The sequence below is a fragment of the Octopus bimaculoides genome, chromosome 9 (assembly GCF_001194135.2).
Source record: "Octopus bimaculoides isolate UCB-OBI-ISO-001 chromosome 9, ASM119413v2, whole genome shotgun sequence".
Classification (NCBI taxonomy): Eukaryota; Metazoa; Mollusca; class Cephalopoda; order Octopoda; family Octopodidae; genus Octopus; species Octopus bimaculoides.
In genome coordinates, this window is record NC_068989.1 from 31650600 (window position 1) to 31670899 (window position 20300).

The following is a 20300-nucleotide window of genomic DNA, read 5'->3' on the forward strand; positions in this document are numbered from 1 at the left end:
TAGAACTATTTTACACACTGGAGCGAAGACATGTTATGATACAAGTAGAGAAATTTGAAAAGACAACACGAAACCGGTTATTTCTCCAAATACAATGTTTATATACCCAAAATTTTATAACATTTTTCTGACATAACAATTTAAATATATACTTTAACCATGTAACACAAGCCTTCTGTAGTTTTTTCACTCTTGTTTATCTTTTATATATATATATATATATATATATATATATATATCATTAGTAAATCATAAATCCCAAAAAGAAGCACACTCTAATTTATAGAGCAGTATACAATAAAGATAGATGAGGCTGATCTATGAGATTACCCTGGGTTTCATGTCCATAAAATGCTTAGCTTTACAGCATATCACCAGGCCCCCAAACCTGTTGGCACATGGCCTCTGTAGAAAATGGAGGAGGAAAAGACTTTGTTAGTCTGTCAACATTAGAGGATTGTCTCCCTTTGCCTGTTATTGTGTGGATCCCAGGACGCCAGCAGGAATTTCCTGAAGTGCAAACAGGGTCCGAAGACTTCCATCCTGGAGTTAAGGATGTTCCCTGGGTTGAAGGAGTCTTTTAATGGCCTTGCATGTTCAGTTATGCACAGTTTACAGTGCTTGATCCCATTTATGTAGGGGCTTGTATTTTCTAAGATTCTCCAAGATATTACGTGTGGAATTCCTTCATCCTTCAACTGCCATACATGACTGGCTAATGATGTAGCATGTCTCATTTCTGGTATCCTGAAAGAGGATCTGTGGCTGGAGAGGTGTTGCTTGGGTATGTTATCAGAGTATCCAATGTAACACCATGTATGGGTGCTGATGCTGCTGCTACCGCTGTTGTTGGTATTGGTGCTGTTGGTGTTGTTACTGCATCATTGAAGGTGGCGATGGTGTTAGTGCTATTACTACTGGCGTAATGGATGTCAACAGTTGTGGCACTGTTGTTGTTGTTGTGGTCATCGTTGCTGGTGTTGTTGGAGCTGTTGTCGGCACTATCATGGCGGGTGGTGCTGTCACTGTTGTTATAGTTATCATTTGCGATGGTTCTGCAATTATTTCTGTTAGCGATACTGCCATTGCTGTCATTGATGTTGTTATCATTGGTGACAGTGCTGCCACTAACTCTGTTCATATTTCTGCTGTTGCTGCTAATAGGGTCAGCTAGTACCTCAGCTTCATACTCCATTGGTTTTGCAATGGCCTTCCACTGGGCATCTGTTGTCATCCCTGCATGAGCACCCTGCCTCCGCCTGTGGTCTAGGGGTGCTAACTAAAATGTTCTTAATATTGGAGGCACAGCTAAAAGAGACCCTAAGGTTGTGCCTGTTGAAAATATACTGTACCTATGTGTGTGTGTGAAGTGTTTATCTACTAGCCTAAGGAATATCCTACCTACACACATTTTTTTCCATTGTGGGAGAAGCGGGGCGTTAAGAAAATGATATTTCTGTGGTGCTTCCTTCTGCAGGTGATAGGGCCCAGCATATAGGAGATGCAGTCCCTAAATCTGCTAGCAGCTAGTGCCTAATAATAGTAGGTGGCTGCTGCATCAAAAATTTCTTGGCTAGAAGAAAGGTTTGTAATCCTCTTGCTAACACCCTTCACTAGGTTTTTGAACACAATGGGTTGGTGGCAGGAGGCTGTGTTGATGTATGTCAGCCTCTCATTTGGTTTGTGGTAGGGCCTGTATGTACCAGAACCCAAGTCAAGTGTAACATCTAAAAAGTCTGCAGTGGTGAGATTAGTCTCCAGCATAATTTTCAGTCTCATAGAGCTAAGGGTGCTAATTAGACCTTTCCTAAGCCAATTTAGGGTTTGGCCATTGGCTCCTATAGAGGTGGCTAGGGTATCATCTCTGTAAAGACCAAGAAGGATAGAGGGAACTTCTTCTTAAGGGTGTCGAGGATATGCAACCCAATGAGGTCGCATACATCAGCACTGTCGTAGGCTCCCATTGCTATATCAAAGGAGCCAACAAGGTTGAATTGCTTTACCCAGGTTGAACCTTTATTGAACAGCACTGCTTTCCTGGCATGCATAATAATGTCTATGTCTTTGTCACTAACGTCAATGTATGTATCAGAGCCCAAGTTAAGTGTGACGTCTAAGAAGTCTGCAGTGGTGTGATTGGTCTTGATTGTAATTTTTAGTCTCATAGAGCTAAGGGTGCTAATTAGATCTTTCCTAAGCCTATCTGGGGTGTGGCCATTGGCTCCTCTGGAGCTGGCTAGGGCATCATCTCTGCAGAGACCAAAAGGGATAGAGGGAAACTTCTTTGAGGGTAACATTTTTGATGCACTTCCCTAACAAGGGAAAATGCCTTGACCAGTAAGCCTTTTGATATAGAATGGTAAAATCAACTATGTCAAACTGGGTAAACCTTGCTCTGCCTCTACCCTATGCAATCACCTTGTTGGTGTTATACCATAAGCAGACAGTGGTGGCTCTTCTTATGCTGTTGTTAATGTTCCTCAGTATGTGTTTGCTTGCCAGACTGATCTTGGATTTTGCTGGGTTAATCAGGCGGCATTTAGGATTTGAGGCAAAGTTCAGTAATGGTCTTTGACGGTAATAAAGGCATTCCTTTAGCTAAAATCTCTAACCTATCCGCTATATCTAAGTCGTTGGCTAATTGTTCAGCTTCACGGTTGATGTTGTTGTATGTGTGTGGGGAAGTGTGCCTTTAATTCTGTGTAATATCATTTTCTAACGGCCTATCATAAGTAAGAGTGTCTATCCTATGTAAATGTTTAGTCTTAACTGAAAATATTAGGAGCTTGTCTGAGTTTTTCAGTAATCTAACGTTGGCATGGAGCTTATGTTAGAAGGAGCAAGAGGACTTACGAAATTTTAGCTGGGAATGATGCCCAATAGGTCTGCCTTGAAGGGCTCAAGTTCCTTGATCTTGGGTGGGAACTTAGATTGGCTAGGCTAGGTCATGGTAGAAGGCTTTCCATCATATTTGCCTTATTGCATCCATTATTTTTTCCAGCAGCATTCAAGTGAACAGCTCATTAGATGGTGCAGGCATATTCTTAGTGGAGTAGCTGAGGTTAAAACATTCCATATTCTTGGAAGGCTAAGCAGTTTCCATGAGTATGTAGAATTGTGGCCTGCCAGACAGCTATTTAACACATGGTATTTGTAAAACATTCTGGCTGGGTGTCAGATGGATCATTGGTAAATCATAAATCTTCTTAAGGGTGTTGAGGATATACAACCTGATGAGGTTGCATACATCAGCACTGTCATAGGCTCCCATTGCTATGTCAAAGGAGCCTACACAATAACAGAATTGATTAGAAATAACAGCCAAAGGGAGACAAAGGAAAACTTTTCCTTCTCCATTTTCTGGAGAGACCACTTGCTACAGAGGCCATGTGCCAACAGGTTTTGGGGTCTTATGATACACTGTAAAGCTAAATGCTTTAAGGACATGAAACCTAACTCTGACTCTGTAGGCTCCAGCCTTATCTATCTTTATACTATACTGCCCTATAACTTAGAGTATGCTTCTGTTTTGGAGTTATGATTTATTGACAATCCATTTTGCACCTGGCCGCATGGTTTGTGTTAAATACCTGTCTGGCAGGCCACACTGCTACATACTCATGGAAACTACTAAGTCTCTCAACAATATGGAATGTTTTGACCTTCACTACTTCACTAAGAACATACCTACACCATCTAATGAGCTGTACACTTGAATGCTGCTTGAGAAAATAATGGACGTAATAAGGTAAATGCGATGGAAAGCCTTCTACTCCAAACTAGCCACACCATCCCTGGAAAGCAACACCTATGGAATCAAATCTAGGAAGTACACATCCAAGATCAAGGAACTTGAGCCCTTTCAGGTAGACCAACTGGGTATCATTCCCAGCTAAAATTTCGTAAGTCCTCTTGCTCCTTCCAACATTAGCTCTGTGCCAGCATTAGATTACTAAAAAACTCTGTCAGCCTCTTAATATTCTCAGTTGAGACTAAAAATTTATATAGGATAGACACTCTTACTTATGACAGGCTGTTAGAAAATAATGTTACACAGAATTATAGGCACACTTCCCCCCACACATACAATAACATCAACAGTGAAGCCAAACAATTAGCCAATGAATTAGATATAGTAGATAGGGTAGATTTTAGCTAAAAGGAATGCATTTACTACCATCAAAGATCATTAACCAAACTTTGCCTCAAACCCTAAATGCTGCCTGATTAACCTGGCGAAACCCAAGATTGGTCTGGCAAGCAAACACATACTAAGGAACATCAACAACAGCATAAGGAGATCCACCAGTCTCTCCCTATGGTGTAACACCAACGAGGTGATTGCATGGTTTAATACCAACAAGGGGAGAGGTACAGCAAGGTTCACCCAGTTTGACATAGTTGATTTTTACCTATCTATATCAAAAAGCTTACTAGTCAAAGCACTTTCCTTTGCTAGAGGATTCACTGACACTAGTGACAAGGACACAGATGTCATTACACATGCCAGGAAAGCAGTTCTGTTCAATAAATTTTCAACCTGGGTCAAGCAATCTGACTCTGTAGGCTCCTTTGACATAGTGATGGGAGCCTACGATAGCACTGATGTATGTGACCTCATCGCATTGTATATCCTCGACACCCTTAAGAAGAAGCTCCCTTCTGTCTTTTTGGTCTCTACAGAGATGACACCCTGGCCATCACTAGAGGAACCAATGGCCACACCCTAGATAGGCTTACAAAAGATCTAATTAGCACCCTCAGCTCTATGGGACTGAAAATTATGCTGGAGACCAATCTCGCCACTGCGGACTTCTTAGATGTCATACTTGACTTGGGCTCTGGTACATACAGGCCCTACCGCAAACCAAATGAGAGGCTGACATACATCAACACAGCCCCCTACCACCCACCCATTGTGTTCAAAAACCTGGTGAAGGGTGTTAGCAAGAGGATCCTGAACCTTTCCTCTAGCTAAGAAATTTTTGATGCAGCAGGCACCTACTATGATGGAGCATTAACTGCTAGTAGATTTAGGGACCACATCTCCTATATGATGGGCCCTAACACCTGCAGAAGGAAGCATCGCAGAATTATCATTTTGATAGCACCCCTCTTCTCCCTCAACATAGAAACGTTTGTAAGTAGGATATTCCTTAGGCTAGTAGATAAACACTTCATATGTTCACGTAGGTATAGATGCATTTTCAACAGGCACAACCTTAGAGTGTCTTTTAGTTGGACCCCTGTTGTGTGAGAGTATCACGGCCCTTTCCATCCCGGAGATTGGATTGGACCACTAATTATAAATAGTAGCAGTCTGAATAGGTAAGGTAGTTTGTGCTAGTTCCACAGTTCATGTGTTGATAATTCAAAGTTTACAGTTTGAGGTAGCGTGTTGGATTGTCGTTCTTTAAAAGATTGTATTTACGTTCCATGTGGTTGCTGCCACTTGTTTCAATCATATTGTTTATTACATTGTTGCTGTGTATTCGTTTGTCCATAAGGATACAACATCTGATGACAAGGATCATTCGAAACTCATATTGGCTATTTGACAATTTCTGTATAATGGAAAACCTATTAGCCACAGTAGTACAGCTTCAAGAGAAGTAACAGGTACAACTACAGGAGTTGCAAAATCAAATACTACAACAACAACAACAACAATTAATTGAGTTACAGTTGGTGAAGTCCAAAAATCCAGTAAGCTTGTTTACGCCAGATAGCATGGCTAACACAATTTCTGAATTTACATATAAGCCGGAGGTGGGTATTATGTTTCCTGTGTATTATAGAAGATATGAGGAAATTTTTAACAATGAGTGCAAGTCATGGTCGGAGAAGCAGAAAATAAGCCTTCTACTACGCAAGGTAGCTAGGAGCTGAACATGAGTGTTACTGTAACTTTATTCTACCCAAAAAGTCAAATGAGACTGATTTCCAAGAAACTGTGGAATTACTCACTCAGGATATGCTCAAATCACTTATCTTTATGCAAGGATTTATAGCACCTGATTTATAGCAAGGATTCTCTCGAAAATGGGGCAAGTGAACCAGGATTTATCTCAGACCATCGCAGAAGAATGTCAGACTATGGTAAATTTTAAACATAATGTGAAAAAAATACAAGATAAAGACTCTACAAAAGTTCAAATGTGTTGTCCCAGGAAGCACAATCAAAAACAAGTGTCAGGCCCCAATCTGTGTTATGGTTGTGGAGGCCTACATTACAAAAAAGATTGTCAGTTTAAAAACAAAAAGTGCTATAGCTGTCAGAAGCTGGGACATAGGAGTTCTCATTGTAACAAGACTACAAGGCTCAAACACAAAAAAGTTCTAAGGTATTTTCAGCAGAGAGTAATTGCAACAGAAAAACAAGAAAATTCATGCACATAACAATAAATAATGTGAATACCAAATTACAGTTAGGTAATGACATCTCAATTATAAATGCGAATACTTGGGAAAAAATTGGTAAACCGTGATTACATAAAACAGCAAAAATAGTGTTTGGTGTAATGAGTGATAAATTACATTTCATAGGCAAAACATGTATCGTTGTCACATTTCAAGGAGAGACATGAGAAACAAAATTATTCGTTGTGGATAATACAATCAATCTTTTTGGCACAAGTTGGTTAGAACTATTCAATTTATGGCACCTCCCCATAAATCTTTAATGCAATTACATAAATGGTTGTCCCGTTAAAAACAAGTCTTTGGAAGAACTGAGGAAAAAATTGCAAAAAAATGTTCCCACAAGTGTTATCAAAAGATTTAGGTCTATGTAGAAAGACAGAAGCCTATTTCCAAGTAAGTGAAAATGCTGTACCTGTATTTAAAGCAAACAGAAAAGTACTGTTCACAGCAATTGAAACCGTAAATGAAGAGTTGGACAGACTCAAAAAGAGTGAAGTCATCAAAAAGGTGGATTACTCAAAGTGGGTGGCACCCACAGTATGTAATAAAAAAAATAGGAAGAATAGACTGTGCTGATTTCTCTAAAAGATTGAACAACTGCTTAAAAACATACCACCATCCACTCTCAATTGCAGAGAACATTTTTCTAAAGTTAAATGGTGGAAAAATTTTTTCTAAATTAGATCTGTCTGAAGCCTATTTAAAGATAAAAATAAATGAAAAATTCTCAAAGTATTGGACAATAAATACACACAGAGAATTGTACAGATACATACGATTACTTTTTGGATTAAAAATTGCACCAGGAGTATTCCAGCAAATCATGGATACTATGTTATCCAATTGTGATTTTGCAATCCCATACTTGGATGATATTTTGATCAAGAGTAATTCTTGTGAACATGTGGAACACATAAAAGCTGTGTTTAAGAAAACTGAAGTTTTGGGGTTCACTTTGAGTGAAGAAAAATGTGAATTCTTTCTACCCCAAATTAAGTACTTAGGGCAAATAATTTATAAAAGTGGTAGACATCCTGACCCATGGAGGGCAGATGCAATTAAGAATATGCCTGCACCAACAAATATTCCAACTTTACAAGCATTTCTTGGGTTGGCAAACTATTATCAGAGCTACATTCCTAATATGCACAAGTTAAGAGCTCCATTGAACAACTTATTAAAAAAAGAAGTGGAATTGGTCCACTAAATGCCAAAACATTTTTGAAGAAATAAGAAAAATTCTTATCTCAGACCTGTCATTAGCACTTTACGGTCCCAAAATAGACATCATTGAAGTGTCTGATGCTTCCAAGCATGGATCAGGTGCAGTTCTATTTCATAAATATGAAGACAGAAGTACAAAGCCAGTGGTTCATGTTTCACACTTGCTTATAGCAGCAGAGAAGAGATATAGTCAAATTGAAAAGGAGGCCCCAGCAATTATTTTTGCTGTTAAAAAATTTCACAGGTTTCTGCATGATGGAAGTTTTTTTATGGTAAGGCACTTTATCTGCTGCCAACAACCACTAAAGGGTGAGTTAGAGATGCCATGGCTAAAGATGCGCAGGCATGTGCTGAGGTTGAGGCATCTCTGGCTCTGCCTGGACAGTGAGCAGGTGTGGTCTCCGTTCGTTGACGAGATATTTCCTAGGTTCACCTCTTCTGGTGAAGTGGAGACCTGGATTAGACATAGACCAAGGCTGGGAGCTTGGCAAGCAGAGTGTCACCAGGTGCTTGTGCTTCTCTCCCAAACAAGCAATGCCGGTGGAGGGGGTACCACTTTGGCATACTATAGAGGGATGGTAGAGAGCAAGTGTGATGACAGCCTGTGCATGCAATCATACAGTGTCTGTGTCTCTTGGACCAGTGGGTTTCTACCAAACAGATACTGTCACAACTGGGAGAGTTCAGCTGTCAGCCAAATCGATTATTAAGATTGTTCTGCCATCTCCTCTAAAAGGAGAAGAGAAATTCTGTTTTCTAGCCGTAATAGCTATAGCAAAAGAGGTGATATGGAAGATGCGTGGAAGAGGTATTGCATCAGGCACCTTCATCTCTGGAGATTCTCTTTTTATATCACCTAAGAAGGAAAGCATGTTTGGAGAAGAAATGCCTGATGGCAAAAAAGTACGAAAGAAGATAGAAGAAAGTAGCCTGAATGTTGGGTATGTAAGTGCCAAATTAAGCGGGGCTAAAAAAGAGGACAAAATAAACGATGCAATGCAAGAATGTGGTTTGTAGGGTCAAATCTATTGCACATCCATTCATTATTTGTTTCATCTTCATTCATAATTATATATTTAGTCATATCATTCGATAAGTCTCCGACCCCATTTGTCCCTTGTATTGTCCCCTCTTTGTTTAACCCTTGTGGTTTCAATAAAATCATTGTGCTAGTTCCACAGTTCGTGTGTTGATAGTGCAAAATTGGAGTTCAAAGATTATAATTCAAGTTAGATTGTTGGTTCTTAAAAGATTGCTGTTATGTTCCATGTGGTTACTGCCATTTGTTTCAATTATATTGTTATTTCACAGCTGCAGTGTATTTGCTATATAACAACCCCCAATATTAAGAGAATTTTAGTTAGCACCCCCCTAGGTGATGAGCAGAGGTAGGATGCTTAGGCAGGGACTAAAACAGATGCCTAGTGGGAGGCCATTATGAAACCAACGGAGTCATCTATGAAGCTGAAGTACTGGTCGACCCTAGTAGCAACAGCAGCTTCCCTGCCAACTACTACACTAGCAGGAATGTGCACAGGGAATGTATTAGCTTGACGCTCAGTGAAAAGAGAGAGTTTAACGTTTCAAGCACCGCTCTTTGTCAGAAAGGAGAATGGGAAAAGTCCAAAGAAGGAAAAGAAATCACCAACAGCACATGTGTGGTTACATTGCTGAAGTATCATATATATATTTATATGATATACACATGCTCATATACATAAGGAAAGAAAGGGGGAGAAAAAGAGAATGGAAGGAGCAGAAATTGTGTGTGTGTATGTGTGTGTGTGAGAAAAAGAGAGACATAAGAGAGAAAGGATGAGAATATTACATGTAACAAAATGATGATCATTCTAACTATAACTTAATATACAATTTGCTTGAATGAGTTTGACACTATATTACTCTTTACTCTTTACTTGCTTCAGTCATTTGACTGCAGTCATGCTGGAGCACCGCCTTTAGTCGAGCAAATCGACCCCAGGACTTATTCTTTGTAAGCCTAGTACTCATTCTAACGGAATCTTTTGCCGAACTGCTAAGTTTTGGTTGTCAAGCGATGTTGGGGGGGGACAATCACAGACACACAAACACGCACACACACATATATATATATATATATAATATATACACATATATGTGACGGGCTTTTTTTTTCAGTTTCCGTCTACCAAATCCACTCGCAAAGATTTGGTCAGCCCGAGGCTATAGTAGAAGACACTTGCCCAAGGTGCCACGCAGTGGGACTGAACCCGGAACCATGTGGTTGGTAATGGTAAGCAAGCTACTTACCACACAGCCACTCCTGCGCCTATTCATGACAAAAAGTTTCTTTTTCATCTAACTGACATTCTATATTTGCCTTAATATTTCTTAAAGATTCTATTTCTTTCAAGAGATTTCTGAAATGATTTGATAGTAACTGAACAGGTATAATATAGTACAAACCTTCCATTGAGCAAAATCTTCTTCCATCAATTTCTTTTCATTTTTTATTTTCTTCAACTCTTCTTTTAAGTGTTCAATTTCCTTTGTCAATTTTTTTTGTTCAGATATTGCTGTCTGCTGACATTCTTCAGATTGCTTCTTAAGCTGAGAGATATAGATTTCAGCCTTTTTTTTATATTCTGCTTTCTTATTATTAGCTTCTGTCTCCATTTTGGTTAACTTTAATTGATAATCTTCAAGAAGTTCATTTATTTTCTCTTCCATTTCAGTTTTTAACTGATCTCGTTCAGAAACAGCTAAACTCAATTTCTGAGAAACAGACACTACTTCAGCTTGCTTCTCTTGGATTTCTTCAGCAACACTTTTTGTAGAACAGTTTAGAATTTCATATTTCTTTTGAAGCTGCTCATAATTTCCTTGGACTAGTTGTAAATCATCTTCACTTTGCCTAAGTTTCTCTTCAACTTCATTAATTTTGACACTATATTCATGACAAAAAGTTTCTTTTTCATCTAATTGACATTCTATATTTACTTTGATATTTCTTAAAGATTCTACTTCTTTCAAGAGATTTTCATTTTCTTTTTCTGAAATGTGTTTCTCCTCATTAGATTTTGTATATTCAACTAACTTGGAAGTAGCTTCTCTTAAATCATCAGTTAGAGATTCTTTGTCTTTTGCCAGAATATCCATTTTGTCCTGTAATTCTTTAATTTGTAGATGTTTCTCTTGACTTTCTTGTAGCCGAGATTCTAGCAACATCATTTTATTACTTGTTTCAGTCTGAGTATCTTTTAAATGAGAATCCAAATCATCAATTTTGGCTTTGAGCTGATTTTCCTTCTGATGAAATTCCTGAGTTTTTTGACTGAGTTCTTTTTCACGTGCTTCGACAATTGCTTTAAGTTCTTCAATATCTTTGTCATAGTTTTGGATACAATCACTAAGTTTATCTTCAGCAACAGACAATTTCTCCCGAAGAGTTTTTAAATTTTCCTGTAATTCTGCATCATTTATTTGATTATTACTCAACTGACTCTGTAGTTCTTCAGTTTCACAAGTTTTTTCTGCTAATTTCTGCTCTAGTGAAGTCTTTAGCAAAGACATCTTAGAATCTTTCTCACTCAATTCTTCCTCATACTTTTCTTTTAATTGGCTATTTTCTTGTTGAAGATTGTCAACTTGTTGTTGCATAAGTAAGCTATTTTCTATCAATTCTTTCTTGATCTCATCTACTGCTTCAATTTTATTCAACAAATCCTTGATTTGCTTCTCATAATCTGAATTCTTATCATTAAGGACAATGATGTTAGATTCTGCTTCTTGGTACTTTTTTGTCAGTTGTTGTTGCACCAAGTTTAATTCTTTGATAGCTTCATTTTTCTCCAGAGTTAACTGTTCTTTAATGTTTGTCATATCCTTCAATTTGTCTTGGTATTCACATATGGATTTCATCAACTTTGTGGAATGTTCGTCTGAAACATCACTTAGTTCAGCATCTTTTACTGCCTGCAATTTATCCATTTTAATTTTCCATTCTGTGTTAAGGTGAAATTTGTCATCTTCAAGAGATTCATTTAACTTCTTCAAGCAATCATTTTCTCCTCTCAGCTCAGTAATCTTTTGTTGGCAATTTTCCAATTCAATAATTTTTTCTTCAAATGCTACTATCTTCAAATTTAACTCTTTTTCAAGATTTGCATTTTTCTCCCCCAATTCATTACTGTTCAATTTAAAGAAGACGTTTTCCTGCATCTTTTTCTCAATATCATTTCCTTGTTGAGTTAAATTATTCTGTAAGCACTGAATTTCTTCTTTACATTGTTCTTTCTCTTGTTCTAAAGTGTTAACTAAAAGTTTGTTTGTTTCTAATTCTTCATTCATTTTTTCATTTGTCTTCAAAAAGCTCTCAAATGTTGCTTCTATATCCAACAATTTTTTTTCTTTAGAATCTATAGTGTCTAACTGTTGATTGTTTTTCTCTTTCATAAGCTTCAATTCTTTGTCCAAAGAGTTAATTTCTTTTTTCATAGTTTCTTCTTTTATTGTCATTAAAGTAATTGTTTCAATAAACTTTTGATGCTCTTTTTCTAGTGTTTGAATTTTTGAAAGTTCTTCACTAGAATGCGATGCTTTTTTGTCCAACTCTTTAGTCATTTGTTTTTCTAATTCCATTTTAGAAAGGCGTGTCAATTCCAGTTCCTTTTGAAGAATACCTTTCTCCTCTTCTAGTTGGTGCACATAGTTAAATCTTTCATTACATTGATCTTTCAGATTCTGGATGCCTTCTTCATACTGAATTTTGCTGTTTTCCATTTCTTTTTGTAATTTAATGCAATTGTCTTTCTCACTTTGTAGAGTCTTTTGAAGCTCTGCCAGACGAGTTTCAAAGCCTTGGGTGCGTGATTCAAATTGTACCTGCATAGCAGACATTTTTTCTTTATAAACTTGAACATTATGGTTTGCCTGTTCCAGTTGATTGTTCTTCTCTGACAACATTTGTTTATACCCAGAAAGTACCTTTTCCAGTTTGCTTTCATAGTAGTTGTAAAGCTCAGTATTGGAACTTACAAATTCTTCTTGATGGTTGATCCTGAGGACTTCCAATTCTTCAGAATGTTTTTGAATATAACTTTGCAATTTTTCCATTGACTGAGATTCTTGCTCTTCTAAGGCTTTAGTTAATTCAGTTGAGTGCCTCTCAGTAAGCTCTTTTACAAGCTCTTCATTTGCTAATCGTGACTTCTCCATAAACTCAGCATGCTCTTCTTCCAGTTTACTTTTTGCCTCTTCTAACTGAATTATTCGTTGCTGCATTTCAATTTTTTCCTGGAAAATGATTTAAATTAGAGGAATATCTTAAATGAAAAAAACTTTTGATAAGTAGTCGAAATGTAACACTTCTTTTTTCTACAATCACTCAAAAAGAAGGAATAACATTGAATGGGTATAAAAGTGCATATATTACAAAATTGATAAAACTGACAAATTTTCAAATACCTGTAGTTAATAGAGATGTTTTAAGAAGATTAAAGTTAGCTCTCTTGTTAGAGAAAAAAAATTTGTTTAGAAGTGTAATATACACACAATATACATTTTTTTCTACATGTAATCATATATAGAAACAACCAAACATTCATTGAAGGAGGCACATTTAAATAGAGTATAAAATGTGTCCTTATAAGGAAAAGGTTGACAGTGATTTTGAAGTTTAGTTGACGACTGGTGAATCTTTGAAGTCACTGACAAACTTTCTTTTTGTAAAAATAAACGTGTGTGTATGTATATGTTTGTGTAAGTAGGGAACATCTTTCCTTTCACTCCTGTTATATTAGAGACACAATTATGTTTGATCTTTTTTATTAAGGACTTTTCATATTTCATTTGTCTTTTATGTTTATTTAGAACAATAGTGTAACTAAACTCAATAGTCTATTATATGTCAAGACATCAGTCTCATCATCAGAATGAAGAAATGGTATTAATGTCATATTTTTCATATTATTTCAATACATTAAGACTGGGTCACAAATGATCATGGGACTACTGTTTTAAATACTAATTTTTTTTATCTTGATGGTTTATTCCTGGATATGTACATAATGCTAGAGTTGATTCAAACTAGGGTTTAAATTCTGGGGAGAAATAATCATTTCAAAACTAAGGGTCTTTCATTGTGTGAGATATGGAACCTTAAAAGAAAATAGTTTATATTATGCTATGAATGGCCCTAAATGTGAAATGACAGCAACATATGACAAATGAATGCCTTTATGGAGACCTGCTGAAAGTTATCGAGAAGATCAGACAAAGACGGCTGATCAGGCAAAGATGGCTGCGACTATCCTGTCACTGTGTGCACCACCCTTAAATGGAAGCACCCAAATTAGTCTTGGGGAAACCATTTCATGGTGACGTAAGAAGAGGAAATCATTGTCACACTTGCATCAACAACTTTATTGCAGACACTGGCCTGGAATGTATCCAGGACCTAGAAGCAGTGATGATGGACCAAGAAGTGTGACAAATGGACCTTGTTGCCTTGGCCCAGGCTGGAATCCAGCCATAAATTATTATAAAAAAGATTTGTATCAATAATTTCCCTCAAAATGTCTAGAATTGTCTAATAAGGTGTAAGTTCCTAGTAAACCAAAAATATAACTTGGTTTTACTTCCTTTCATTTCATTTATACTATTTGCATTAGTAAAGGAACATATATCATAACTCAAATATTCTTTCCTAAAATCAAGCTTTTGGGCCAATATCTAACGTTCTTTTATTCTTTTACTTGTTTCAGTCATTTGACTGCAGTCATGCTGGAGCACCGCCTTAAAGGGTTTTTTAGACAAACAAATTAACCTCATGACTTATTCTTTGTAAGCCTAGTACTTATTTTATTTGTCTCTTTTGCCAAACTGCTAAGTTACAGGGACATAAACACACCAACATTGGTTGTCAAGCAATAGTGGGGGGACAAACATAGACACATAAAAAATATATATATATATATATATATATATATATATGTGTGTGTGTGTGTGTGTGTGTGTATGTATGTATGTATGTATGTATACAACAGGCTTCTTTCAGTTTCCATCTGCCAAATCCACTCACAAGGCTTTGGTTGGCCTGAGGCTATAGTAGAAGACACTTGTCCAAGATGCCACAAAATGGGACTGAACCCAAAACCAAATGGTTGGGAAGCAAGCTTCTTACCACAGAGCCACATCTGTGCCTGCTGCTATTCCTCAGATGGAACTGTGCTTTCCATGCATAAGACCTAAAAATGACTAGTCATTCTCATACCAAGTAAAAGTGAAAGATAAAGTGAATGAAACATATCATAGACATAATAAAATGTTTTCTAGTGAACATTTGTACCAACAACCCTAAAAAAACATATAATGCATATTTTTTATTATTTATCTCTTACTATCTTGAAACATAGAACCTTTCAATGAAAATGTCTATATCTAACATTACTTGAATAGGGTTACATATATCATTTTGATCATCATCTGAGAATGAAACACAAGACTAAATTTAATAGGTTTTTAACTACTTATCTGATAGATTTTCAACTAATTTATGATCTGGAACATTGTTGTTGTTATACACACACAAACATGTGAGATAGTTTTTTTTTTTTAGCTACTGTAATTCATTAATTGGGATAGAGTTGCTGTTATACATATATCAACATCCTAGACAGACCCTCAAAAGAGAAGGCCATTTAGTTGATTGGTAAAGACTCACCCACAGATGCACTCTTTGCTTCTCCCTGCTTTTACTGCAACATCCTTTGCATATTCTTATTAACTAAATCAACCTACCTCCTCCACTTGTCTCAACCCCTAGATCTCACTCTAAAGTATTTTGCTCAATTACTTCTTCCCAAGATGCAACCCTACATTCCTGCTATATTTTTCCTACATACCTCAACTTAATACAATATCAAATTGAGTACCAACTACCTCAAAATCCCTATAGTCTGTGAAGGCCCGTAAACGTCATTGGTACCTCCCTCCTCCTTTGACTAACTAATAATAATAATTATTATTATTTTAAATTTTGGTGCAAGGCCATCAATTTTAGAGGGAGAAAGTTAGTTAATTACATCAGCTTCAGTACTTGATGGTACTTATTTTATTAACCCCAAAAAATAAAAAGCAAAAGCAGCATTTGAACTCAGAATGTGAAGATCCAGAAGAAATGCCACTAAGCAATTTTGTCAGATCACTGAGAATCCTGCAAGCTCACCAGCTTTGACTAACTAATAATAATAATAGAAACCCTACTTTAGTAGCTTAAATGCATGTGAAAATGGTGATGCTGGATGCAGATGTTTAACACACACCTTTGTTTTGAATGCACTAGTTTTGTTCATGTTCTATGATTATTTATTGAACATAAGTTCATATTCATTGCACCTTGTGAAATGTGCATTAGGTATAGATATGAAAACTAACATAACCAAACTTTTTGATCTGTTCAAATATGTTTGGGACATATTTCTCCTGTAAAATGTTCAGACATCTATATGTTGATCAATAGATCTCATATTCATGTATTACATATAAACTATGTCTAGAGTATGCCGGTTAGGTAGAACTCTTACCTCTACAGGTGATGCTCATGAAAAAACTTGAACTCAGGACTGTAAGCTGATGAAACATTTGATTAATAACTCCTGCTGTATATAATAGCAAGTTATTACTTTTCTGATATCTATTGAGCGCTACATATAATTTAAGATTTAGCTGTATTGACCATTATCACAACCCTATTGATGAAATATAAACAGTGAACCTTTTAGTTAATAACATGCCATGTTTTTTTAAAATAACAATGAAATTTACTGCAGTTTTATAAGGAGAAAAAAAATTTCCAATGTAAATAAATAGAATAAAATGAAAAAGTCAAGAGACAGTGTTAAGGTAAACTGAAAAATTAATGAGTAAAGAATATTGCAAAGCATTGAACCATTATAAAGCAGGAAAGCAATAAATATCAGGCAAAAGTACATTTAAGAACAATTAGATATAAATCTTTGCTTTGAGTAATTTGGCGAGAGTACAATGTCATAAGATTCTTTGAGAGTAAAATGAACAAACCAAAAGTCTCTTGATAACCCAATATCCAACTTGAGTATTCTTACAGCTTTTAAATGTAAAGTGCACTAACCATTAGATTATGAGGTATATTGCAAGGAAAATTTACTTTTTCATAAAGCTGATGCCTATTTTCCAAGAAAATAAACACAGAAACAGAAACTATGAAATTGAAATGTCTGCTCTAAATGTCAATTGGAATTCTAATACTTGCCTTATCCAAATGGTTATTATCTCAGTTAAAACATTTGGCTTAAGACTACTAAGTTTATATAAGATTACTTTGAAGAGTAAGTGTAGGTGAAGCTGAGCCAATTGTCTTAATGAATTTAATGATATTTAATTAACTCAAATAACAATATTTTCATATTTTAAAAGTCAATGCACTCAGCCATTGAAATATACAAACAAAAGCAAAAGTATTCAATATATAAAATAAAGATTGTTCATTTACTTAAATCTAAGATTTTACTACTTTGAACATTGTTTTGGTACACCATAATCTGAAGATCAACAAATTAGGACTAAATTATCTAACAACTAATTCTACAAATCCCATATAAAGTCATGAGATCTTTGTAAACAGCCTTTCAATTTGTTATCTAAACAACTAGTTTAACAGTTTTTTTCATGTTCACCATTTGCATGTTTTGTATATCAAATTATTCATTTGAAATTAAAGCTTCACTTGGCTACTACTTGCCATTTCCTATAATTGACTATATCCTAGCAATTATATCTGATGGCCAACCTTTCATCAAACTAGATGAAAAGCTGTACAGGTTGTTTTGCGCCAGTCTGGGTTTCTATTTATAGGGGTCTTGGATAACTGAGAACCTGATTATTTGTTTCAGCATCTCTTACATAATCCATTGCAATATATTTGACATTAGTTCAATAGGTGAATAAATACTGTTGAATTAGATGATCCCATTAACTCAGTTGATAGCATCAACCTAGTACATATTTTCTGTACTTAATTGCCAAAACAACTTTGAGGATTACAATAGAAAAAAAAGAAAACTTGACAGTCTTAAGTATTAGATCAAAACCACTCATACATTTGTAATTCTTTTGTTTCCTTAGGGAAAACAAAAGTAAGTTACAGCTGAAATGTCTGCGAGTATAATAAGCAAGGTCTTTTAGCATATGTGAATAAAAAGATATCATCTAAGCAAGGAATATATATATAGTTTCCCTAAGTGTGGTAGCCACATTGAAAGGAAAAAAAAAGCTGGACAATTATAACACCAAATAGTATTGCTCAAAATAAATTTTTAAAATTCCATGCCAACAACAGTTAAGCACCACAACAACAATTAGCGCCACTCACAGACTTGAGCTCGCCAATTTCACATTGGAGGGCATCTCTTAAACTGTCTTGTTGAGATAATGCAGCCATTTTCTGCAATTCACGTTCTTCAATAGCTAACCGCATTTCTTCTCGATATTCAGCCAGTTGCCGATAAAAATCTTCTTCCTTCTGTCTCTGCCATAATTCCTGTTCTTTGAGCTGATATAACAGGAAAAGATCCATATACATAATAAACTTAATATACACTGAGAAACAAATAGGGCTTTGAACAGTCAAAAGTCCAAAACAGCTTTTGTCATATACTAGTTCATTGGAAACAAATTAAAATACTATTGAATTTTTTGTTCAATAAAACACATACACAGACATATATATGTACATACATATATAAATATAACATTATATAATATGATATAGTCTTTTATTTCTTTTTTTATGTATTACAGCCCAAAGGCTGTGGCCATGCTGAGGCACTGTCAGTATCATCACATTTTTGAGGGCCAAGCTCATGTAATTAGCTTTTGATGAATGAGGGAGTTCAATATTGCTACTCTCATTTGAGTTTCTTGCAATGATATGGCTCATCTGGGATCAAGGTAGCATAAGGCCAAGGTGTTTCTTGAAAACATTTACCCTCACATTATGTGGATCCTTCAAAACTTTTTGCAAAATGTTAAACAACTGTGGACCTTTGAATCCCAAGCTTTGGCAGTACCTGGTCCTTGCTCGAGATTGGGTGGTTGGAACCACTGGCACAATGTAGTGGCATCATGTTTGGGGGCTGGTATGACTTTCAATGCCAAAGTTTAGTGCCATCTTCTCCAGGATCTTTCATAAAAATATCACTGCTTATTTTTACCATGTAAATCTTCCAGTAGCTCAACTATTTCATTGATGCAATCTTCTAGGTTTAGCACTGTTAAATTACTTCAAGCTCTGCTACTAATTTGACATTGGGATGATCATAGTTGAGAGCAATAGTCCTGACAGCTGAGAGCAAATGTCCTCCATACAACCAGTGTAGTTTCCTGGTCCCTTGTTCTGAAAGTTCTCAGAATCCATCTGGCCATTTGCCTGCACATTGCCACCATCTTGGTGATATGTACATGAAACAAAACATCCTTGTTCATATCAATCCCCAGGTCATGCACTGAATCTGACTTTAGGTTTGCTTTTTTCCTTCTTGGTTGCAGTGTATTGGCATAAGCTCAGAGTAGATGCTTGGAATTTTTCTGCATTAAGTTCCACTTTGTTTTCTTCAGTTCATTTATATATGGCATCTAGATCTTTCTGTAGAAGATTAGCATCAAAGGGGAAACTACCTGTAAAACTGAAGGCATGATTGAGAGAGCCACTACAAACAGCAGTTGTCCAAAAACAGTTCCCTGGGGTATTTCACTGTCTCATTTGAGAGGGCTCCATTGGCTGCTACATCCTGGCTTCTGTCTTTTTAAGAAGTCATGTAACCACTCTTCTGGTTTTTTGAGTATGCCGAGTACACATAGTTTGTGACATATCATCTTATGATCAACTTTATCAAAGGCCTTTGTAAACTTGAGATCCACACCTGAGCAATTGATAAGTTTTTCAGTTTCCCTCTGACAATATGTTCCATGACTTTGCTGATATGTGAAGTTAGAGAGATGGGTCTATTATTTTTAGCATCTGCTCTGTTTTTCAACAACATGAAGTTTGATTAATCACATATTATGTGTACAGACATCGATGATAATGATGATTTAGTCATACTTATTATGTGATGCATATTACATAATAGCATTGGGAGTTGTTTCTTCAATAGCAATTAAATAAAGAGTAGAGAAAATCATTTGGCTACTCACTTAACTATTCAGTGTTAATTAAAGTGGGTGGTATGACAACTGGTAATAACAATGAAGTTGGAAGTCAGTTGAATATATGTATTGATATTATAATTTATTAAAAATCAGTTGGTTCAAGGCAGATATAAGTCATCAAATTTCAAGTGTCAACTTGGAGATCCTATTGAATGGTATCAAGTTACATTCTTGGGTGTCATAAAAATAGTTTGATCAAAACAACAGGCATACTGACTGCAGTTTGTATACCAATATAGTAAGTGCAATTGTACAGATAGACAGACATATGACACTGTGCTTACTTACACATGTTTTACAATAAAATATATACTGGTACATATGTCTAACGGTGTATACACACATAAACACACACACATATATATATAAATTCAACATATACATGAATATACATGCTCCCACACATATATATATATATATATATA

At 36.0% G+C, this 20300-nt stretch overlaps 1 protein-coding gene across 1 annotated transcript in view; it reads right to left on the bottom strand.

Moving 5' to 3' along the window:
• The window catches only part of LOC106872513 (golgin subfamily A member 4), a 254301-nt gene that overhangs the window by 98719 nt on the left and 135282 nt on the right, over positions 1-20300 (bottom strand). Inside the window, exons 10-11 of the mRNA XM_014919531.2 lie at positions 18038-18217; positions 10093-12921 (exon numbers count right to left, since the gene is read on the bottom strand). Coding sequence (XP_014775017.2) covers positions 10093-12921; positions 18038-18217 — 3009 coding nt within the window. The remainder of the gene's footprint in view (positions 1-10092; positions 12922-18037; positions 18218-20300) is intronic.